The sequence below is a fragment of the Pygocentrus nattereri genome, chromosome 21 (assembly GCF_015220715.1).
Source record: "Pygocentrus nattereri isolate fPygNat1 chromosome 21, fPygNat1.pri, whole genome shotgun sequence".
NCBI lineage: Eukaryota > Metazoa > Chordata > Actinopteri > Characiformes > Serrasalmidae > Pygocentrus > Pygocentrus nattereri.
In genome coordinates this window covers 31,002,549-31,028,183 of record NC_051231.1, presented here as the reverse complement: position 1 = coordinate 31,028,183, position 25,635 = coordinate 31,002,549, and the positions used below count along the sequence as shown (strand labels likewise).

At 42.5% G+C, this 25,635-nt stretch overlaps 1 protein-coding gene across 4 annotated transcripts in view; it reads right to left on the bottom strand.

Moving 5' to 3' along the window:
• sema3fb (sema domain, immunoglobulin domain (Ig), short basic domain, secreted, (semaphorin) 3Fb) overlaps positions 1 to 25,635 on the bottom strand; it is a 106,145-nt gene that overhangs the window by 79,590 nt on the left and 920 nt on the right. For all 4 annotated transcript variants that reach the window (XM_037532555.1, XM_037532556.1, XM_037532557.1 and 1 more), the window contains exon 2: positions 18,947 to 19,110. In XM_037532555.1, the coding sequence (XP_037388452.1) occupies positions 18,947 to 19,058 (112 nt within the window). In that variant the 5' untranslated portion in view covers positions 19,059 to 19,110. The remainder of the gene's footprint in view (positions 1 to 18,946; positions 19,111 to 25,635) is intronic.

Sequence of the window (25,635 nt, the reverse complement as noted above, 5' to 3'; positions counted from 1 at the left end):
GCTCGTTTTACGGCTTTCAAACCACGAGACTCGGCAGGAGGGATGAGACGTACTGAAATGGGTTTGATTGGGCTTTTTTAAGCGATTCAATTTGATCATTCGTTTGTTCAACCGCAATGTCATTTCCATAGGAATGAATGGGGTTGCTTAGCGTTCTTTCACTTCTGAAGTCATTTCACTTCTATTATATATATTGCCTGGAATTTTACCTCTTATTCTACAACAACAATGGCCAAAGTTTGCCAAAAAACACATTAGCAACCACCCGGAATACTACAGCAACAGCCTAGCAACAGTTTAGCAACCTCCTGGGATACTACAGCACCGGCCTAGAAACACCTTAGCAACCCCATTTGATACTACAGCAACAGCTTAGCACCACCCAAGGAACCACCTGGGAAACTACAGCAATGGCCTAGCAACACCTTAGCAAGCATCTGGGATACTATAGCAATGGCCTAAGAACTCCTTAGCAACCCCAATGGATACTACAGCAACAGCCAAGTAACACCCTAGGAACCACCTACGATACTACAGCAATGGCCTAGTAACACCTTAGAAAGCACCTGGGATACTATAGCAATGGCCTAGTAACACCTTAGAAAGCACCTGGGATACTATAGCAATGGCCTAGTAACACCTTAGAAAGCACCTGGGATACTATAGCAATGGCCTAGTAACACCTTAGAAAGCACCTGGGATACTATAGCAATGGCCTAGCAACTCCTTAGAAACCCCATTGGATGCTACAACAACAGTCTAGCAACACATTAGCAAGCACCTGGGATACTACAGCAATAGCCAAGCAGCTCCTTAGCAACCACCTGGGAAAGCAAAGTGACAGTCTAGCAACTCCTTAGCAACCTCACTGGATACTACAGTAATGGACTAGCAACACCTTAGCAACCACCTGGGATACTACACCACTGGCCTAGCAATACCTTAGCAAACACCTGGGATACTACAACCCTGGCCTAGCAACACCTTAGCAACCACCTGGGATACTACAGCAACAGCCTAGCAATCACCTAACAACCCCAAGCAATGCCCTAACAACAAGCAGAAATACCACTGCAACATTGTAGCAACACAATAGCAGATTCATGTTTTGAACTGACATTGCTAACGCTAACGCTAATGCTCTTCTTTATCAGATATAAAGAAAAACTGTTAAGATACAACATAAAACTTCTCCTCTGCCGCCTCTGACGACCGACACGCTGCACCTATCGCGCCTGATGAACCATCAAGGCTACTAAAACTAGCCAAGCTAGTTTTCCAGCTAATGTTTCAGCGTTGAGGCTCTGAAGCAGAGCGTGGAACCTTGTTCCAGCGTGTAATTCAGTTCCAGGTTCCAATACATGATCTTTTTGGGTAAAACTGAATTTCTTATGCTAAAAAAAAAAAAAAACCTATACATTAGCAAGAACCCCGATATGGGGTAGTCGTGGGCTGGAGGTTAGGGAACCAACCCTGTGACCAGAAGGTTGTCAGTTTGATCCCCTTGGCTGACAGACCATGACTGAAGTGCCCTTGAGCAAGACACCTAAGCCCCAGTTGCTCCCCAGGCACTGTGGATAGGGCTGCCCACCGCTCACTGCCCCCTAGTGTGTGTGTTCACTAGTATGCATGTATGTGGTGATCCACTGCCCTGACGGGTTAAAAGCAGTGGTCTAATTCCACAGAGTACAAACACAAGTTTGCAAAAATGGCTCTAAATTCTTAACACTAGCACTAAAACAGCCACGTTCTCATAGCCGCTTTAAAAGCCTGAATAAGAGGCCAGCAGTCTGCAGCACTGGTGACCTGACCTGTACATCTGCAGGTTGAGATCTCTTTTCCATACTTCCAGCTTAAATCCTTTACGCCGAGGGAGGAAAACTCACATTATAGTGCTTAGATTACAATCACTGCTTTCCTAACCACACTGACAGCAACCCACACGTTTCCCCCCATCGGCTTCAATAACCAGGAACAGTCGAACGGTCTTCCTACACAGTTTATTGTGGAATGTTTCAGACTTACAAAAGAGCAAAGCGGAGAGCATCCAGGAAGAATCCCTTCAGATGGAAACAGAGCGCTGAACAGAGATCACTTCAATCTACTAAAGCAGCTTCAGGCTTCTAGGAAATGTCACACAATGCTTTTTGAAGCATTAGCAGGACAAAAAAAACGGAAACAAGCATCATTTAAATGAGCAACCTGCCACGAAACGAACGCAGGATGTTTTCTGTGGAATATTACTAAGCGATTTGAGGAACCCTGAAGAAAAAGGAACCTAATTTCATATCGTGTCCAATTTTCTCTCTTTTTCCAAACTCTGGTCATTCCAAAATTCCAGAATTTCATGAGGAATGAATCGTTTTTCCCATCTTCCTTCCTTTCCCATTTCAGAGCTCTGGCATTTTATTACAACTTCATATCAAAGCACCCAAAGAAAGTGCAGCATGACTGACAGGAGGTTGATTAAACGTGCGGAGTTCGTTAGGTGGAGAGGGGTCCCTGCTCTTGACCCCATCTCCTAGAGGTCATGACCTCTTTACAAGCTCTGAAGAGAATCTTCACCCACACGTTTCACAGGACTGGAGCATCCTGAGAACCTCACCAGGACCTGAGCTCAAAACAGAGCTGAGCCACTTTGGATATCAAAGCCAAGCCTCGCATCTCTGAAATCTCACAAGAGACGCTGAAGTAACGCGACCCGGTTTGAGCAATTCTGGAACTTTCCATTCAAATAAAAACCAGAGAAAAGGAGTTATGATATTAATTATGTATTTAATACACAACACTAAAAAGTACGACACGCTGTAGGGCCAATGTTAAGAAAACAGACAGTTGACTTTGTGAATAGACATAATATTTTAAGATAAAAAGTCGTACGGTATGATATTTTGAGAAAAAAGTCGTAATATTTTGAAAATAAAGTTGTAATATTTTGAGAATAAAATCATATTTTTTTTAAACAAAAAAAATTTGTAATTACGATTTTATTCTCAAAATATTTCGAGGATGAAGTTGTAATATTTGTAATTTTTACAACTTAATTATCAAAATATTCTGACTTTATTTTCTAAAATATGACTAATCTCATAATATATCTGATTTCATTCTCAAAGTCTATTATTTAAAAAAAAAAAAAATTAACAGTGGCCCTAAAAGACAGTCGAATAAAAGGCCCATATTGGGAAAACTACATTTTCCACTATTTATTATTTTTTTAAAATAAGATTTATAAGTTTGATATGATATCATATGATATAGAACATAAACACTGCTAAAGTACCAGAACTTACTATTCACTCCATACAGTCCACTTATGCAAACTAAGCTTCAAAAATCTGTTTTGGACTAAAAAAAAAAAAAAAAAAAAAAACACCACATTTATGCATTTCCGATGATTCAGTCTACGGCAGTTTAGCTCCGCCCATTCACGCTGAAGTTATAAGGAGTGTTTAAGCCCAGAATGAGGACAGCCAATCAGATCAGAGCTTAAGGAACAGTAACAAAAGCCTGTTTAATTCTAAGGGACGAAGAGAGGTTATGTAAAAGTGGACTAGGGCTATTTTTGGAGAATAAACACACGCAAATGTCATAACTGGGATAAAATAAAGCACAGAGAAATGTAGGAAATGGGCGCTTTAAAGAGTTCTAATATTCCCTTATACTGTGCACTTCTTACTTCTTCAGACGTGGCATTAAATCAAACCAATCAAAGCGCAGAATCTACTAAATCACACTAAATGTGTGTCTCTAAACTGGAAATGCACCCCATTATCTTGGATATCTGATTTTTCTGAGCACTTTCACTGCCTTTAATTAGTTATTGAATATAAAACACAGAGAAAAGGCCTGTTTTCAGTTTTCATCTAGCTTTCTGCATAATAACCCACAGCTACACCAACAGATCAACAGCCAGCAATCTCTCTGATTCCTCCACAGCCACCCTATGGCTGTTTGTGGAGACTGAAAACAATGTCCAGGTCAATGGCTAATTAATCCTGAGCAAAATCGCCTGGAGACCCCTGCTGGTTAATCTTAAAGCCTTCCTCATTCCGATACAGATATAGCCGCCACTGCAGACATCCTAACAACGGCGTTATGCATTGTCTTAAATGCACAGACAGGCTGAACCGGCTGAACTGAACTCTGAGGCCTAAATCTGTCAACTGCAGCATGAAGAGCTAAAAACATTCACATACATTCACAGTAATGTACAAGTGACTAAAACATAAGAGTGGAAGAAGAAACAACTAAATAAAAGGGATAAATGCAACGTCAAAGGTTGGTGTTTCTAATAAAGTGGCCAGTAAGCAAAAGTACAAGGTTAGTGTTTCCAATAAAGTGGCCAGTAAGCAGAAGTACAAGGTTGGTGTTTCTAATAAAGTGGCCAGTAAGCAAAAGTGCAAGGCTGGTGTTTCTAATAAAGTGGCCAGTAAGCAAAAGTGCAAGGCTGGTGTTTCTAATAAAGTGGCCAGTAAGCAAAAGTGCAAGGCTGGTGTTTCTAATAAAGTGGCCAGTAAGCAAAAGTACAAGGCTGGTGTTTCTAATAAAGTGGCCAGTAAGCAAAAGTGCAAGGCTGGTGTTTCTAATAAAGTGGCCAGTAAGCAAAAGTGCAAGGCTGGTGTTTCTAATAAAGTGGCCAGTAAGCAAAAGTACTTTCTAATAAAGTGGTGATTAAGCTGAAGTACAAGGTTGTTGTTTCCAGTAAAGTGACCAATGAGTGGAAGTTTCCTGTGTCTAATGTCAGTTTCATTTATCGTATTTATTATATTGTTTCTAGTTTAATTTTTGCACCTTTGCACTTCTTGTTCCTTGTCACTCCACTGAGTACTTGTACATAGATGGAATGACAATAAAGGCCTCTTGACTTGAAGCATAAAGTTGGTGTTTCTAATAAAGTGGCCAGTGAGCAAAAGTATAAACTTGGTGTTTCCAATAAAGTGTCCAGCGGGTGGAAATGTAAAGACATTCTCATGCAAACTCATGGAAGGAGAAAGTCGGTGTAACATGGAAGATGGTCCATCTTAGCCAGGTGTTCGCCACAACTTCCATTGTAAGCATCTGGACCCACATGTGCACAGATGTATCATAAATCCTGCAGAACTCTCCATATGGTTCCAAACACACTTAGGCGCAGTCACACACACACACTTCCCAATGACAAATGCAGACCACCCAAGTGCCTTCACCTCCGCTGAGGGCTTCAAGCTCCGATACTTTCTCTGAATGGAGTAGAATAGAGACGTGCTAGCAGGAAAATCTTTTTTCCTTTTCAGTGTCCGCACTTCCGTGTCCTACTGAGAACGTCCTTGACACGTCCACATAAGCTGGTCTTTCTTGAGATTTGCGCAAAATAAATAAATAAATAAATAATTCTGATCTTAGATCCATCTCTACGCTTCAGGAGCGTGATTAACATTGGGAAAACAACAACAACAACAACAACAACAACCCGGAATGCTTCTTACTTACTACGTAATCTCTGTTGTTAATTTCAATCCTGATTTATTGCTTTCATTTTCCTATACGTTGATTTACAGTCAACCTTCCTTCAATTTAATTGCATGATTACACAATTAACCATATAATTGCACCATGTAATGAATTGCATTTACAGACGACTGTGCTTGTTTGTGCATGCACTCCTGACTTTTTCCCCGTTTATCAAAACATGGCAAAAATGTAAAGCTCATTTTTAAGGAACGCACCAAATGTGGGAATAGTGATTCATGACGTAGACGATACATATCGCTGACGTTGGAAGAACACCTCCAAAACGGTAACTTTACAGGAGAAGGAAAAAACCTACTTTACTTTTAACGTAAGTCAATGGAATCAATTTGTCACATTTAGCATACATGAGCACTTTTGCCACATATATGCTTTCCATACATTTGTGCATCAGGCACTGCTGGAATTGGGAAAACATTACAGTCATTTATGCTTCAGCACCAGGTGGGTTTTGTACGAAGGTTCCCAGCGTTGTCTGACGGAGCTAACCGAGTCAGGAAGGACGAGAGGAAACGACTGCGGATTGAAACGGGATAGACAGCGGGAGGCGATTTCGGGTCTGTTGCGCTTTCATTTTCAATTGAAAGGTAACTGAAACATCCCTGACTCGACCGCTCAGCTAAATGGGTTAACATTAGCATGATTTTCACTGTCTGTACATTGCGTTATTTGTGCTTTGCGGCTTATCGGTAGAACAGAAACACAGTTACTCATACCTGAGGAAGAATTTCTACCAGAATTATGACCCACTACCACCTGACACACAGAAGAACTCTTCTGCAGACGTTTCGATTTCGAACGATCAAAAGCGGATGAGGACACAATGTGCTTCCAAACATATTCTTGCTCTGGAGACACTGTTACTAAGGAATATTCACTCCAACATGGGGCCTTCCTGTCCATCTGGGTCCGCTCTTGCTAAAATTGTGGATGTGTGTGTGTGTGTGTGTGTGTGTGTGTGTGTGTGTGTGTGTGTGTGTGTGTGTGTGTGTGAGAGTGCTAGACAATGACTTACGACACTGCTGAAGAGCGCAGTGTGCCGGCCCTAAATCTACATTCTGAACATTCATGCACACACATGCTCATAATTGGAACCCCACCACCTCGCAAAAATGACCCACCACTGAGTGAGTGATTCAAAGAGAGTGAGTGGGAGTTATTAGTCGGAAAAAAAAAAAAAAAAAAAAAAAAAGTCATGGATAATTTGGTCCCCCCCCCCAAACCACATGCTATAATTGGCAGCCTTTACTACACCCTCCACTTCCTGCCCCATTCACAGTCAACCACAGCGTTACAAACATGCTCCATTCATAGATACGCCTGTTAGCTCGGAATAGCATCCACGACTAAATATATCTCCTAGGGGGGGGAATATTTTTACGTGGTCTGGGTTACAAGCCACGGTGGCGGTTAGGATTAGCCATGTTGTTAGACCTTACACTCACAGCAATCAGAAATACATTTATGCCCTGCTTATGCTTGCCCAACACTTTGTACTATATAAACACAATTATTATTAGCAATAGCAGTAGTATTAGTGTTATTATTGTTATATGTGGCATGAAGGCAGGCTAATTACAGTGCTCCTTGCCATGCACCTGCTTCTGTACCAGCCCAGCTAAGATGAAGCCAGAGCGGTTTGTGGTCAGAGCCCTGGTTATGGGCTGGACGAGGGGATATCTGTGGTTTGTGAAGCTGGTAATCGGCAAGCCAATATCACATACCGCGGCGCACCATAGCAGACAGCACATGAGAACTACAGCCGCAAGTACAGCAAAAGCACAGTTTAGTCAGGAAGGCTAAAACGGCTAACAGAAAATGGACACAAGCAGGGAATGAGGGCCCAAGGCATGGTCAGCATGTCTTTCACTCCCAGTTAGCCACAAAAAAAGCCTTTTAACCCAGCAAAGGTCTGCATATCTAGAGTATCTGAGGCAGTTATCTATATTATATATAGTGGTGTGTGATATTGCGGTATGTGATATTGGCTTGCCGATTACCAGCTTCACAAACCACAGATATCCCCTCGTCCAGCCCATAACCAGGGCTCTGACCACAAACCGCTCTGTATAATATAGATAACTGCCTCAGATATTCTAGACATGCAGACCTTTGCTGGGTTAAAAGGCTTTTTTTGTGGCTAACTGGGAGTGAAAGACATGCTGACCATGCCTTGGGCCCTCATTCCCTGCTGAATTAGCTGAATTAGCTGCTTAAAATCGTCATAGCTAATAAAACTCATCACATACACATCCTCAGTTAGCAGAGTCGGCCACAGTAGCTGGGCTGAACGTATCTGAGGCAGTTATTTATATCACACACTGTATGAAGGGATATTACTATATCTGCCAATGCAGCAACACTTTCATGAGATAAAATGTCAGGAAATGAGCCAATTTGCATTACAACATTCCTACAACAACCTCTTGTTGACCCTGTAATGAGACACCTTCAACACACAGATTTAGGATTTTTTTCACTTGCTTGTGATCAGGTTTTTGTACTTTTGCTTCCACTTGCTGTGAAGTGCATCTGTTAAAATTTCACATATCTAGCAAAAAACCCACAAGCCAACTGTCCAGTTCGAGCAGAAACGTCTCAGACCGAGTTCTCACAGCAGCGCTTTGGTCAAACGCTGCAGGGTAATGAGATATTCACTGGCAAAGCTGCGCCATCACATAAAATCAGGTCATTTGAGCAGGAGTTAGTTCAGGATGATCTGTGCGCTAATGTATCCTCCCGCAGAGGAGACACTGGACTCTTTGTGCTCGGAGGAGTGATAATCGCTTAAACATTGTGGTGCGCAGCAGGGGGGCAGCACACTGAGGGATCTACAGGGGGACCGTGTTGAGACGGGAGGACTTTATGACAGACTGATGATAAGACAAAGGGGTCTGTTTGAAAGAGAAGATGAGAGAAGACACATCTCAATGTCTCTAAATCATCTCCCCAGTGGCTATTTTGATTTCACGAAAGGGTTTGCATGGATCGCCTATCCAAACCGGCGACTCAGATCTTCTTCAAGGCTTCTGGCACTCCTTTTAGGGGGGAGGGGGGGAGCGCTGTTAACCCTGTGAGGGTGTTCCTGACCCCATGTGCCTAAAATAGAGGCCAAGCACTTTCAGTTGCTACTGTACTTGGCACAACAAGCGTGTCTGGTTGCACGGGTCACATAACAACACAGATTCCAATACAAGCCCACGGAAGGACTTTGCTTTCAAACCTATATAATCGCAGTTGTTTGAGGAAAACAAAAGGGTAACTTTTCAGGAGAAGGAAAAAACCTACTTTACTTTTGATGGAAGTCAATGGAACCAGAGTTTGTTACAAGTCATTTTGGGTCATTTATTTTAGTCCATTCATCATGAAATTTACATGTGATGTAGAGGGTAACAGGTATTTTCAAATTATGGCAAAAACAGAAAAACGTCAAAAATGGAGATATTTTCTCTCCGCCAACATTAGTATTTGAATAAGTACTAAAATGCTAAAAAAATATAATATAATATTTAAAAAAAGGTAATAGGAAATTTGCTACTGTGATCTGTATGTCTATTAGAGATTACCTAACCTGGTTTGAGGCAAGTTTTCCTGCTTTTCTGCAGCTTTTTTAGTTTTTACGTGAGCTTAGTTACCTGTTAGCTACATTAGCCTCGTAGCTCTGGTGCAAAACTAGACAGACAAACTTCAGACGCATCTTGGCTGCCAGTTGTACGTCTGCTCGCTGCTACTGAGCCACATTCAGGCCTCCGTATCAGGCCGTGTGTGACAGAGCCGTTCGCTAATCTCCGCTGATATCATTCTGCTGTAAAAGGCCTCCAGCTTTATCTCTAGCCCTGCCGCTAATCCCCACAGCTCTGCTAAAGAGCTAGCCTTTCCTATCTCATCATCCTAGCTCTGCAACTCAAATCGCTCCCTTCCTCTGGAATAATGAGGATCCATTGCAGTTCTTTATCTCACACTTGTAGCCTAAATCCTTCTCGCTGGGGCCAAGCTGTACACTATATATGTGCTAGCATTAGCAAACAGATTTCCAACCTGTTGACTGTTTGCAGAGAAGCAAAGCACAAAATTCTTTATTTAATCCGATCAATCTGTTAAAAAAATCATCTAAACTAGCTCCAAAACTAACTGGGAGGTCAGTGGACCATCACGTTTTTTCCCCCTCAGAACTGCCAGCGAAGTCGCATAGCTATGGCACACGATTCCTTAGGTTAGGCAACGGAGTTGGGACACTGAAAGAGGCCAGTTCAGAGTCTTTTCTGAAGGTCACATAGCTCAGCTGGTCAATCAGTCTCTAGCCCTAAGGAGGTTCTTGGAGGTCTACTACTCTACAGTGTTTAGTCCCAATGCTAACAAAACAGTATTAGCTAATCAAGGCCTCGAGGCCCTGGATCTAAAATGTTAGTGAGTTAGATTAGAGGTGGACGTTGGAATTAGGTTTGGGATATTTATTTTAAGGATGTACTGTGGAAACACAGAAATAGTCATATCTTCTCTGATCGTATGATTATATGCGACTAGCATTTTTTAAAAAAGTGACAGTAAAAAGCCGACTGCAAGGATCTTTAGCCTGCTACAAAAACCAGCAGAGACCAGCAGAGACCAGCAGAGACCAGCACAGACCAGCACAGACCAGCACAGACCAGCACAGACCAGGATAGACCAGGATAGACCAGGATAAACGAGCATGAAACCTGTGCTGTTTTTTTTCCAGCAGGGCAGTGAACAGCATTAACTACTTAACTTCACATTTACAGCTGATTAGCTGTGTTCTAGAGAAATACGGGAGGTTCATAAAACATCATGTCGATGTGGAAATTTCAACGTTCTTTTTAGATATTTCCAGTATATTTAAACAGAACAAATACCAGTAAAACCAAAAACTCCCACCCTTCTACTACTGCGGTCTATACTGAACTGAATTCATCTTGTGTTTTTCACCAAATCATTTCTTACAAGCATGTAAAGTTATTTAAATTCATATTTTACATGGGAAGCAGTGGCTCCGTCGCGTTAAACAGGCTGAGGTTTCTCCACAAGGTTCACCAAGCAGTTTTCGCAAGTATGCTAAAGGGTTGATTGAAGGATTCACAGTAAAACTGATAATAAAGCAAACAAACATGTTACTTAAACACCTCTTAAGATGTCCATGTCCAAAGTAGAGCTACTTCACATGGTATTACGCCCAGTAGAGGTGACTATACACCACAGTTGGCTCGTCACAGGCATGTTAGCTGAAATTAGCATTGTTGTGGTGGTCAAAATGAGGGAAATTTGTCAGTAGCCAATAAGGAATGGTTCCAAATGTGTGTCTTTATTACGCCATCTTTCCAAAATGCTCAGCCAACCTGTCTGATCTGCAGTGAAACTGTTGCTATTGGAGAAGAACAAGGTGGCAATCAAGCACACTTAACCTAGAACAGTGTTCAGTGCTGAATCCGTTTAAGACTGGAATCCATAAAGAAAACAGAAAAAAAATTATTTGAACTGGACACAAAAAAGTAAAGAATAGGTTGGGTTGACCATCTACTGGCCTACAGCTAAAACAGGCCATGAGTAAAAATAGGCTCCTTCACTCACTTCAGCTCTTGTAGACACAGATATGAAGGGTAGTAAAGTGTTCACAGGGTTATTCCACCAGATATCACTCAGCCAAGCACTGCCTGCTCCCAGAATTCCAGGATTTCCTGAGATCCAAATTCCAGATCCATCCAAATCTCACGGACACCAATCGCACATCTGATATCAGAGCAGATACCTGATTGCAATGCCGACATGCATCATCTCAGCACGTCTGCCCACCTACGCTCAAACACAACCGCAGCAGGATTAACGTGGTAATCTCACACGGTTTTATCTCGGATCCAAAAAAAATGTGTCCCGAGGGAGATAACAGGCCACGGATGGGTTATTTAAGGCCACAGTTCAACCTAGAACCTGTTTGTAGAATCGGTCACTCACTACTGTTCCCCAATCGGCCTTAACGTTTTCTTCTGATCGCGGTTTAAAGTGGGTTTCAAGCAGATTAAACTGATCCTGGATCAGCGGCACAATAACAACTCGGGCCGATTAAAACATCAGCGCTGAGCCGCTACTGGGAAACAGACTGCAGCTTAACAATCCAATGAAACAGTCCTTTTCTTTCATCCTTTCCTGTTTTAATCAGCATTATGAACTGCGATATGAAAAGCTGTAATCTGCAGGGCGAGAGTAAATCCATTGTCATTTCTAAATGGGTTTTACACCCTCAGCCAGCTTGAAAGCCGGGTGTGTGGCAGAGGGTCACGTTGAACAGCTTTAGGGGGGCTTTTTGGCAAACTGCCTGCTTTTGACCACCTCTGTTCACCCGCCTTAAATACTTTGAGGGGTATTCCTTGCTCTGGCAGACAGAAAAAAAAAATGTAACGAAAGCGTTACATACCACAAAAGCACAAAAACAAATCCATGCTAGCGTGAAAACTTCATGGGAACCAAAGAGAAAAAAAAAAAAAAAAAAAAAAAAAGAGTTAATTATCCTGAAACTTGAGTGCGCAGTTTACTTTTTTATAGCCTGTATTTCGTTTTTTACCTCCTGGAGTTTTAAAATGCCTAGAGGGCCGTTCCAGACTGGCAACAGCAGCTCCAGTCAGCTCTGCTCAGGTAACCGTATGAAATTAGTGCCGACTAGATTTATGTGTCTCTTCTCTCTCAAGGCCCAAGTCTTACTCGCGTCCAGCGTTAAAGGAGCTCTCCTGCATTTTTCAACCTAATCTCTGTCCATCAGATCTGTAGCATACAGTCACTTACCACAGATACAAGCTGCAGCCGAGGTAGGCCGCATTTCTCGGCCACTACGTCACAGAAGGCCGTGCCGGAGTGAAGGACCCTTTCTATACAGGCTAGAAATGCAGCCAATGAGTGATTTCAAGGATGCAACTGATGCATCCTTCAAGCCTTCGGTTACCCACAGTTCTCTGCGCATATATTTTAATCAGAAATGATTGTATATGTGTGGTTTATCGTACTACGTAAGCTTGTTGGCGTATCAGTTACCATAGCAACATACCCAAGCAATGGGCTCCATTCTCTCTCACCAGCTCCCTCACAAGTTTCGAGCCACACTTGCAAGAGGCGGGACCTTTCTGGTGATGTCACCACACAGCCTCGTTAGGACTGTTCCATTTGCGTGACCGATAGGCTACTAAGGAGGAGTCTTCACAGGACAGTCCTACCGAGGACCCACCCTACTTTGGAACGCAGCTACTGGAACAGAAAACCTGAAGACTCGAAACAATCCCTCAACAGGAGTCTATGGGCGCTTGTTAATTAATGTCAGTTAACATTTGCGTACGTTTCTCTACAGCACTTTTCTGAATCCTTCAGCTGTAAATCTGTACGATTCACCCAACACAAATACTAGAGGACCCTGGGGAAAGGGAAACTAACTGGAACTACTTTTTACTGTTCCAGTAATTCAGCACCTGCCTACTGGCTTCTTAATATGTTCTCATATTCTTTTAAGCTCAGGGAGCCGCATCAAAATGGGTGTCTGTGGCAACTAACCGCACGTTAAAGATGCAGCAGATAGGGCTGAAAACCTTCTAACCTTCAAAAGAGAAACCCCAAAACTGCCCCCCCTCCCTCAAAACATCTATACAGGAGGGTCAGGACCCCCTGGAGAGCTGCTGGCGACAAGTTTGGGGCTCATTATGTGACTCAGTTTGCGTCTGTGTACTGATTCCCCCCTAAAGCCCATTACCAATTCTCCACGCTGCCTCGCTTTACGTCTCCTCTAGCACAGATATGAGAACAGACACATGGGGTACTGGTTACGATTTGACTGTTGATAGAAATCTGTTTAGATTTTACACACTTTCTGCGTTTTCCAGGAATATATAGAGCAGAGGTGGGCAAAATACCATGATACATGAAGTTGATACAGTTCACAATATATATTGTTTCTGAAATCTGGAAAAATTGAAAAGACAAAGTAGCACCACCTTAAAGTAGTTCCACCTTAAATAGTCCAGCAGTTCTGACACCTGAAGTGCCAGAATGTACCTGCTGCTCCATTTAAGGCAGAAGGTCAAACAAGAAGCTGGAGAATCTCTGACTTCAGCTTCATATCACTGAAGAATTAGGGGGGGGTGATAATAAATAACTGCCCCCCTCTTTGAAGGCGTATGATCCCTAAATGTAACTAAAGCCCAGCAGTGAGGAGCTGAACTTTCCCCTCCTCTGCTGTCCCTGCAGACAGGCAGGGTCGCCTACAGAGCGGCGCTAGCAGCTGTTAATGAAGTGATGCTGTTTTTATTTGAGGGTCCCATTTCATAACTTTAACTTATAACTCAGTTCTAAGGGGCAAAAGCTTAAAATCTGGGGCAGGGGTAAAAGTAAGAAATAGGGCCTAAGTGGCAGCACAGTGTGCAAAAGCAGAGGACAAATAAATACCGATAGATTTGATATTATACTTGGTGTTAGAGGCTAAAGTGTAATTTTCTGTTAAATATATGTTTCCTGCTTTTTTCTGACATTGAAACATGAACAATCTGGTTGTTTTTATTGTGAATTAAATGTATAAAACTTATAAATAAAAACTTAATCACCTAATTATGTAAACTCGTCCAGCTCTGTCAGCCATCAATTCAAGATATAAGCACACTGTGTCTCAGGAGACCTCAGCGAATTTCTCAAAACACCATTTTTTTCCACTTTTCCAATTGTCAATTATGGATGATCACTCCGAAATCATTCCAGCTCTGCAATCAGAATGAGTTTTGGATGCTCTAAATGCTGGAATCTGGATACAATCAAACAGCCACAGCAGTGATCCTTATCGTCCTGATTTTAGCTGAGATAAAATGTCAGATCGTTCCCATTCCAGACTAAATAATATTCCGTTTCTCCCTAAATCAGACACACGACACCAGCTTCACAGCTGCTTTTGATTCAGAACCTTCACCCTCGGCATCATGGGAGGCGTCCCCGTGGGGGAACGGTTTTGACGAAGCGCAACAGGAGGGGAAGGAAGTCGCAAAGCTCAAAGAACAATTAAGGTGTTCCTGATTAACTCTCAGAGTGGGGCGGCTCTTTTTCATCGGGGGACGCTGAGGCTCTCGCGCGAGGGGTCGTGCCCCTGAACCTGAAGGTGGGGCGACAGAGCAAATCGATTTGCGAAGGCGTCTCGTCTGGTCTGACTCCGTGCACCTCGTGTTACACAGTGGAAAATTTCAACTTAACGTCTCTCAGGAAGGGACAGTTTAATGAGATGCCATTTGGAATCGCAGTTCAAAAGTTTAGAATCACTGTTCAAAAGTTTGGAATCACTTTCAAAAGTTTGGAATCACTTTCAAAAGTTTGGAATCACTTTCAAAAGTTTGGAATCGCATACAAATGCCTGGAATCACTTTCAAAAGTATAAAATTACTTTTAAAAGTTTGGAATCATGTTCTAAAGCATGGAATCACCATTCAAAATATTTGAATCACATTCAAACGCCTGGATTCACCATCAAAAGTACGAAATTACCTCCAAAAGTTGCAATCAAAGTTTAGAATCACTGTTCAAATGGAATGAAAACTTTTAAATCACTGTTCAAAAGTCCAGAATCACATTAAAATATTTGGAATCACACTGTGGGGGAAAAAAAGGAATCACTGTTCAAAAGTTTGGAATCACCGCTCAAACACCAGGATTCTCAAGCAAAAGTTTTATATTACCTCCAAAAGTTAGAATCACTCTTGAAACTTTGGAATTAAAATTCAGAAGTTTGGAAGTGGTAGTTTTAAATGTGCTCAAGAGATGTGGACGATTCTATAGCAACTGAGAAAGTGATACAGCTTCAAGAATAAAGTTATAATAAAATTAATATCATTACAGCATAACAGTAACAGCAACTTCTTGCTGAATAAATAATCATATTTCAGTCTATAATTCAATCACAACATTTACTCTAGTTCAATCACACTTACCGTATGTTTGATTACCGAAAAAACAACTTATTACGACAAGTGATTCCGAACCTTTGAGCAGTTCGGATTAAAATGCATCCAAAATTTCCAGTACCCGCTAAAAACAGCTTCAGCTAATTATTTGAAAAAGACTGCGTTTTTACAGGGAGAATAAAGCAGCTGTGATTAAATTGTAAGCAGACAGACAATAGACTAGAAATTATGTAAGTGGCCTCTGATTACAGCTCATCAAAATGCCAATATGCTTCTTTGATTAAGGATTCATTAATGCGCAGTGATGTGCTTTGAAGTGGGTTAGCGTGAGAAGAAAAGGCGGCGCGAGGCTTACAGGTGGTGTCTGGGCGATGAGCTTCGCAGTCGTTTTCCAAAAGCAATTAAAACGGCCAATTCTGAGGCTCTGGCTGAACTAAACTCACTAGAGCTGCAGAAAAGTGTTGAATAGTGCTGCGTCCAGCTTAAGCAGGTCCAGGGACAAACAGGCCAACTCATCAGCTTTTTCTTCTTACGCTGGAAAGTACTGACAACAGACCAGAACACACAACAGGAAGAGCATCAGCTCTATTTCAACTCACACAGCAGTTCAAAACACCGCCCGGTAGTAATGTGACTACGATACGACTGACCCACAGGTCAACCTGCACACAGGACGCAACTGACCAGCTTTAAATAAGCTAGCTAGCTTCATTCTGGTCATCTGTGGACTGAAGTGCCACATTTCTAATCTCTTGTCTGAGAAATGTGTCATTTTTATCGGTTATCCAACCCTACTAGCCAGATCTGGGCAAACTAGCATCTGTAAACAGCCTAGCAAGCTAACTCTCCTAGCAACTGTAGCACTTGAACAACTTTTGCACTCATTGTAATGAAAAGTTTAACATAAGCGAAAATTAGGCTTCTTGGATACCTGATCAGATGACTAATATGACCATTTTAATACAATATTGCTAATCTAGAAACAACTTATGACCAGTAAAATTACCTGTGTAAAGTTTTATGGACATGGCTGAACTGTGTTTCCAGCCTAAGATGCTATCAAACAGGTCTAATAGGAATTGAACAGGTCTTAATTCCATATTTCTGCTTGGGAAAGCGTAATCTTAGGAAAACATTGATCAGGAAGAAAGATGGCCTGCCTAGCACAGGCTAATCCAATGCAGGTAAAACTAGCCCCCCAAAAATGAGCGCTGGGAAAGGAGCGGCAAACACACTCGGCGGTGTGTTAAAGCCGACTTGATTAAAGAAAAAAAGGAAAAGCTCTAATACCGGACCACGCTGGCCCAAGTAATTAAGTCCACCACTGCTCTCCAGGCTGATTTGGGACAGGCTAGCGAAACGGGAATAGCCGCTCGCTCTGGCTAATCACAGGCCTGATCTGCTCCAGCGCCGCGATCTGCTTGGCTGCTCTAAACAATTTAAGTCTGCAAAATACCTTTAATTCCCCAGGCACAGCCCTGCCTAATCAAGGGGAAAGTCTTGTGGTGAGGGGCTTTTCAAGCTGTATGGATCTCTGTATAGTGTTGAGCTAGCATAATAGCAATAATCACCGCCATGGCAAACGGGATGTCACTGATACGCGCTCGGCATTGATTATCCCGGAAAACGTGATCTTAAACAGGAGAAAACAAGTGAAACCGAAGCCGTGTAAACTCCTCTCAGAGCGAGTGTCGACCCGGGGTTTCGATCTGTTGGTGGTTTCTCGTCTTCAGCCTTTGTTTGTGTTTTTAATTGCGCTAACACAGTGCGCAAGTAGAAGCAGCTGTTTGGTAAAGTGCAGCCAGGATGCTGGAAGAGGGAGCGCAACCATTTACAAGTCTCTGATTTCTATCTGAGTATTTTCTCTCTCTCTGCGGTGAAACTGGAGAATCTGTCTGCGCTGCAAGTTCTTCCACCGTATCCTGAAGCATTCATCACAAAGCGAGGATCTGCCGATTAGCAGATCATCAGCTTTGTCACAATATCGGTACAGTGGATGTTGTGGGAAATATGCCCTACGAGGAACTGAGGTTAAGAATTCAGGGAGGCCTTGAGGCTGAAGTGTCAGTGTTAGCTAGAAAACAGTCTCACTATAGCCCAGTCAGCTATAGCAGCTTTAACCCATTGATTGTGCTGATTAAAAGTAAGACCCTCCCCCCGAGCGGCGCGACCGTCTAAGCGTTGGCCGTATCATCAGGAGATCGTGAGTTTGATCCCTGGTGATGCTGCAGCCGTCCGTACCCGGGAGTCCAATAGAGCACGACTGGCCTCGCCCTCTCTGGGTGGGTAGGAAGGCCCCCCCTCTCCCCCCATCACTCAGCGTGATGCTGGTCAGCGCAGGTGTCTGTTAGCTGACGTAGCAGATCTGGCGGTCGGCGCTTTCCTCCGAGCGCGTTCGGCTGTCCTGTGACATTGCGTGAGCGGCAGGTCTCCTTCTAGCACTGGTAGTATTGTGTGATTGGGGGAGTCCTAAGTAGCGGGTGGAACTGGAAACGACTAAATTGGGGAGAACATTTGTAAAAAGTAAGACGCTATTAGGCTCGCGGCAATAAACACATTTTGTCACGCGTTCTAGCTTTTTTTCTTGGCATCAAATTAAAGTCGCTAATGATGAAGGCTCATACACATTTGCAATGTAGGCTAAAAACCCCATGTTTAATGACTGTGTCTGAAAACGCCTGACAGGCGAAAAATTATCTCTGTGACATCTTAAATCTAGCAAATTTATCTAATATTTCTCACCGAGATAGTTAAGCAATTTCCATAAAAATACTGAAAGATGATTTAACTAAGATTCCAGTCACTTTATCTTACAGGTTCAATTGGCAGAAATTCAAACACTTTCTCAAAATAGGTCAAATTATCTGCCAATGTAAAAAGACACTTTCACAAGATAAAATGATTTAAAAGTCAGACTCTCTAATGAAAATACTAGACGTACTGTGGCTCTTCACTACAACCACTCAAAATGCAATGCTAAGCAAATGCTATCTAGTAGATCACACGCTGTTAAAACCAAAAACACTCATTAAAAGACACAAGAGTTGGTGCCTCTTGGGAGACCACAGTGATGTTTTGGTAGGTATTCGCTAAAGGGCAACATCGCTGCTGCTGGGAGCAAAACCGCTCCCATTTTTTAGTTTGACTTACTTTGTAAATGCCTGTTGTCCTTCACCTTATGTGGAAATCTCATGATGAATGTAAAAACAGGAATGACCCAAAATGTCTTGGAAAAAATTCTGGTTCCACTGACTTACTAAAGTAAAGCAAGTGTTTTCCTTCTACTGTAAAGCTACCATTTTGGGTGTACAAGGGTTTGTTCGGATAGCAGAGATACGTCCTCTATGATAAAGCAAAACAAAGACAGTGTCAAACGGCTCTGATGGCTCATAGCTTCGTCCACATCAGGACCACACACACGGTCCACACCGCAACGACAACACGACCAGAAGAAAGCCAGCAGCAGGTCATGGAGGCAGCATAAGTGACCCAAATGTGCACTTTCTTACCTTTAAAGGAGAGGAAGACACGGGGGGCTGAGAGTGTGTCGTTGGCCGAAGTAGGGACCAGCACATACAGCAACAGGAGGCCCCGGACCACCCAGAGACCGTCCGACAGCATGGTGCACCAACTTCAGCTCCACAAACGTCCAGAAAACGAACTCCTGGGAACGCTACGGAAAAAAGAAAGACATGCGTTCTGTGCGTTGAACAGGTGCTGCGCTCAGGACAGGGCGATATTGTAGGACGCCAACCAAATTTCACCAAATTCAATTCGATTTCCTGAGACGGTTCAAAATGATTTGGGAAAACACATCTAATAAACAAAGTAAACGGAAGAGCATTCGTACAATAGCAGAATGTAGACAGTACAATGTTATGTTTGAAAATAGGGCTGAATTATTAAACGTTTTTATATTGAAACTGTAATTTTAAAGACATTTTAATTATATCCTACATTACTCACAAGCTTTAAGAGGAGAAATTTAACCGGAGTTCAAGCCTCACGGCCAAAAAAAATTAAAACAGGGCCGAAAATCACTTTTCATATATTCCAGAAATTTGAAAAGTCTTAGAATTTGATTTCAGCCAAAAATTCAGTGCATACTTTCTTGGTTACACTCTATGATCCCGATCATTGCATTTGAATCACCACTTTCAAACCGATGCATCCCGCCATTCCTAACGATGTGCACTGCATCCCTCTGTTTCTCAAGACATGCAGGAATAGGAGCCAAGTGCTGAAAAAGTAACTGCTTGTGTCAGCCGCTGTTATAACCCTGTGGCGCAACGGTTCAGACCAAAACAAAGCGGAGCTGTCATAACGCCCGCTGAAACCGTCCAACTGCATGAGCAGCTGCTGAGTGGAGGAACCCTGTCTGACCCTCTCACCTCAAAACCTTCCTTATCCCTTTAAATCTATATCCCTGCGCTTGGCGGCTGCTGCCGGGCCTTTGCAAAAAACACCCCTCTCAAATATAAATCACTTGCTGTTCCACGAAACGCTCGTATCGTTTTTAAACACTGTGACTGTTTCGTAAAAAAGAAACCTTAAATCGATCACTGTCCTCAGCTAACGCTGCCTCTGATTTCTAACTAAAACAATTCGCTGTAATTATCCTTAAATTTCACTGACTGTGCACCATGACAACGTGAAATTCCTACTTTTTACTTTCTTCTCATAGAACAGGTTTCTGAGCTTTTCCTCTAACTTAAAAGACTTTCAGTCGTCTTGTCTTTAGGCCTCTGTTAAGATGAGACAGTGAACGAATTTCTCTAGTGCAATAAACTCATTACTAGAGATGTTTTGTACATAATGTGAAACATTCCCAAGAAACATGGATTTGTGGTTTATGGATTTATGATTCTGTCACATACCTCAAAAATCTCATCATGTACGGCTGATTCAAAAATCTCACATTTAACTGATACAAGATCAAATTTTGCTTTTTTCAGCTAAATGATGAACAGATGTATGGACAGATGTGACTACAAAAAGCAGTTTTACCCCTGCACCAAAAATAAAGGTGCCAAGAAGACGTTGGAGAGATGCCATAGTTTTAGGAACATCTACTACTGAGGTTACAACCCCACTGACCTGAGGGAACTACCCTGCTGACCTGAAAGTACCACCCCATTAACTTGGTACTACTCCGCTGACCTTAAGGGTACTACCTCACTGATCTGACGGTACCGCACCATTGATCTGAGGGCACCATCCCACTAACCTGAGGGTACTACTCTGCTGATCTGAAGTTATCACCCTACTGATCTGAGGATACTACCCCACTGATCTGAAGGTACCACACCACTGATCCCTAGGGGACCAGTAGACTGATCTGAGGGTACTACCCCACTAATTTGGTAGTATCCTAAAGGTCAGCGGAGCAGTACCAAATTAGTGGTACTAATCATCACTGATCTGATGGTACCGCACCACTGATCTGAGGGTACCATCCCACTAACCTGAGGGTACCACCAGACTGATCTGAGGATACCACCAGACTGATCTGAGGGTACCACCAGACTGATCTGAGGGTACCACCAGACTGATCTGAGGGTATCACCAGACTGATCTGAGGGTACCACCAGACTGATCTGAGGGTATCACCAGACTGATCTGAGGGTATCACCCTACTGGCCACCCCACTGACCTGAACGTTCCACCGCACTCATCTGATGGTAATACCTGACTGACCTGAAGGTCCCACCCCACTGATTTGAGGACACCATTCCACTGACCTAAAGGTACCACCCCACTGATCGGAGGATACCACCCTACTGATCTGAAAGAACCACCCCTCTAACTTGAGGGTAGCACCCCACCGACTGTTTTTATCAGAGAGAGCAGAAGATAAATACCGGCATTAAAAAATTACTTCTTATAATTATTAACCAATTTTCAAATGGAAACCGTGCTTGTTTCCTCAAACCACTGATTCCACGTGACATTAAAAGATTCAGTTTATTCCGAAGCAATGATGTGGGTAAAGGAGCTTAAATAACGACAATAAAGCAGAAGTGTTGCTACCAAAAACAAACTGGAGTATCAGTTGTAAAAAAAAAACCCAAAATTATAAGTTGCATCCAGTATCTATCAGCAAAAGAACTGAAGATTTGTCAGGTTTGTTCTTCTCTTTCTGGCCTAAAAACAAAAATGTTAAAGCTCCAAAGTGAGAGGAGTGAACAGTAAAGCAGCCCAGGAGCTGAATCAGCACAACATAATGAAATAAAGCCCACAAACAGAGAACGACTGAAAAGAAGATTTACTTCTGTAAGTAAAAGCATCATCATTTGAAAATATTTAAAAAGGTACCAATCCGTCCAAACTGTGCTGAAGTGAGGGAATGCAAGTTTTCACTGGAAACTGGCCTCTGTCCAGGTCAGATATAGGACTGGAGCAGTGAGATGACCTAATAAACATTATATTGTGTAGATTATTTCCTTGTTTACTGGACTATTTAAACACTGGGCTTTGTTTATCTACATGGGTTCTGATGGGTTGGGACTGGACTCATTCGGACTCGTTTTACTTCCGTTTGTGTTCATTTTTCAGAAAATGATCTGGCAACCCCTGAAATAAGGTACAGTCCTAGGAAAATTGGCTCTACATAGAACCACAAAAAGGTTCTATGTCTGATATAAATGGTAGATATGTAAGTTTTTTCAAGTTCTTTACAGGACTACACACAACAAGTCCTCAATAGATTAAATTTTTTTTTAAATCATGGTTTCTTCATTTTGACGGGTCTAAATTGATTATCATTTATCTCAGGGAGACCACTTCATAAGACATGATACATAAGAAAAAATAACAAATACATAAATTTGCATAATGTCACATTATGATGAATGGGCCAGTAGAAAAAGCCCAAAATTCCTTGGGAAAAAAATCTTGTTACATTAACTTTCTTTCACTATGTAAGGACTATGTATGTCTGCATGTTCAGTCAGACCCAAAAGTTTTAACACCCCTCGTGACATTAAATGACATGTAATAAACAGTAACAGTGTATTGAAACGTGCAGCATGTTCTCTGTAAAGGCTTGTTCATTTATTTACACTTAGAAAATCAACAAATCCATGGAATTAGGCCAGGGGTGCCAAAACTTTGCATATGACTGTTCCTAGAAGCGAAATCCGCTCCGGGAGCATCTTCAGTTGGACCCAGAAAGCCCAGGAGGAGCGGGAGCGGCCGCCGCAGCGCTGCCTGACAGGCAGAGGAGGCTTCAGCAGAGTGAAAGCAGCTGTTCAAACCTCAGATACTTGCAGGCAATTTGTTAAGTGTCCCTCTGTTTATCCACATATACAGACTTTCTGCTTCACACGAGCACGAAAATTAAACAACAATCACACACCACAAAACTGCGCGCACACACACACACACACACACACACACACACACACACACACACACACACACACACACACACACACTCACACACACACACACACACACTCACTCTTACACACACACACACACTCACACACACACTCACTCTTACACACACACACACACTCACTCTTACACACGCATATACACACTCATACACACACACACACACACACACACATACACACGCACGCATACACGCACGCATACACACACGCACGCATACACACGCATAGAGAGAGAGAGAGAGAGAGAGAGAGAGAGAGAAAGATGGAGGGAGAGAGAGAGAGAAAGAAAGAGGGAGAGAGAGAAAGAAAGAGGGAGAAAGAGAAAGAAAGAGGGAGAGAGAGAGAGAGAGAGAGAGAGAGTGAGTGAGGGAAGAGAAAGAGAGGGAGAGAGGAAGAGAGAGGAAGAGAGAGAGAGAGAGAGAGAGAGAGAGAGAGAGAGGGAAGAGAGAGAGAGAGAGAGAGAGAGAGAGAGAGAGAGAGAGAGAGAGAGAGAGAGAGAGAGAGAGAGAGAGAGAGAGGAAAAGAGAGACAGAGAGAGAGAACAGAGAAAAACAGCAAGACAAACGAAAGAGAAACAGAGTGGGAGAGAAAACGGAAGGTGAGAGAAAAGGAAAGGAAGATAGGAAAACAGGCATGATGAGACAGAATGAGAGAAAACAGTAGATAACAGCCAATAACGGCACTGCAGAGGGACCGCCTGCAAGTCCAGAGGCCATTTGACCCCTTAACTCTAGGCTTGTTATTCGCTCATCAGTCTTCAAGTTCTTCCAAATGTCCTGCATAATTAAGTGTTTCAGATGTAAACGGAGTCAATCGGAGTGATTTGGTGTGAAATGCTTCATTCAGAGTCGGAGTCAGAACTGATCACAGTGGCGGTGATAGGAACCAGACGTCCACCTCTAAAAGCTCCCTCACAGAAAGTGACTACATGAGATGATCATGAATGCAGGGACCTCATTAACGGTGGAGGGTACTGTGACGCAAAATAGTCACCAAAGAAAAATCTGAAAAAATAAGTTATCTCCATTTTATCATCATCAACATTACATGTAAAACTCAGAAGAGACATGCAGGTTCACTGGCTTTTCGCTATGGTGACCCCTGGTTCTGGTTCCTATCACCACCACTGTAAAGAATTAAAAGTCGGTAGTTTCTCTACCCACTTAAAAAAGATGGTTCTTTCATATATAGAACCATGAACATTCAAAGAACCCTTTGCATCATTAAAGTGCTCTTTGGATTGATGGAGGATGTGTTTTGTATGGTTCTATATATGTAACCTTTTGAAAAGGGTTCTGCGTAGCACCAAAAAGCGTTCTTCTGTTGTAAGCCTGACATTGTAACAATAGAAGAACCCATCTGTCAATCTGAAGAACCTCTTCATCATGCAAAGGGTTCTTTTAGTGTTCATAGCTCTATGCAGAACCATTTTCTTTACTAAAGAACTCTTGAGGAACCATGCCTTTTAAGTGTGTACCATGGAACATTTCACATTAAACCACTCCAAATGCTGCTGTCAGAACAAAACCTTGTATTTCCAAAATGGTAACTTTACAGGAGAAGGAAAAACATACTTCACTTTCAATGGAAGTCAATGGAACCAGAATTTTTTCCAAGTCATTTTGGGCCGTTTCTTTCGGTCCATTCATCATGAAATTTACACACAATATATGGGGCAACAGGTGTTTTCAAATTACATTAAAAACTGAAAAACAACAGAAATGGAGGTACAAGGTTTTGTTCCAACAGTTGAGATATGGAAAATAAAGACGTTTAAAGTGTGGATCAGGTACCACCTGTTGCGGCGTACGGACCGTCCAGCCCATTTCAGTATTCACAAATACAGTAGTACTGGACAATACATGATTTGTTAATCGCCATGGCAACATTGGCTTTTTGCTATATTGGCATTGCAAAAGGCTACAATGGCAAACTGCTAATTCCTAATCCCAGATGCAGGTTCCAGTGAATCAAGGCATCCAAATGACCCAACAAATGCAAACGAACAGAAAGTGTACACTGACCTTTCATCCCACTAATGATTCATTAATATGCATTTTCTATATTGTAAGGCACATTATGCAGCAATACCCAATCAAAATGGGCTATTTTGTCCATATTGTGGAACCTACAACCTGCATGGTTGGTTTCCCACAACCGGATTAAGCCCAAGTCTAGAATAAGCAGGACTCTGAACTGGGAAACACCACTGGCATCGCAGTTTAGCCCAAGACTAAGCTTACTTAGAGCTTTTGTGTAAAACGCCTGATCCAGCTGACCACTCTAAACAGAAAACGTCCATCAGCTGGACTAAGGCTGCCAAAACGGACCTCTGCAGGGTGGTAGACGTCCAGGATGAGGGCTGGTGCTCATTACTTTTTGCATAGATCCCCCCCGAACGCTTAAAGCTCAGCGCCAAAAGCCCCTGCTGTGCTAACAGACTGAGTGGGCAACTATTATAACAGCTAGGAAAACATCGACTGCGTTTAGGCTCCACTAAACACACTTTCTCGGTCAGATTCTCTTCATTTTTGACCGTTTAAGTCGGGAGATTTATGGCAAAAGCACAAGGAAGGAATTAGAGGTGGGCGATACGGCAGAATGTAACATCACGATACTTCAGGAAGGTTTTTACGATACACAATGTTTTGTGTTAGAGCAACGTTTTAAATACTACCAAACATCAGTGGTTTTAGGGTCCGGTGGTAAACCGGGTCTGCTTTAAAACAGAACAGCCTGGAGGCGCGACGGGGTGTGTGGAGTCAGTACAGCATAGAAAATATCATTTCAGTAGATTA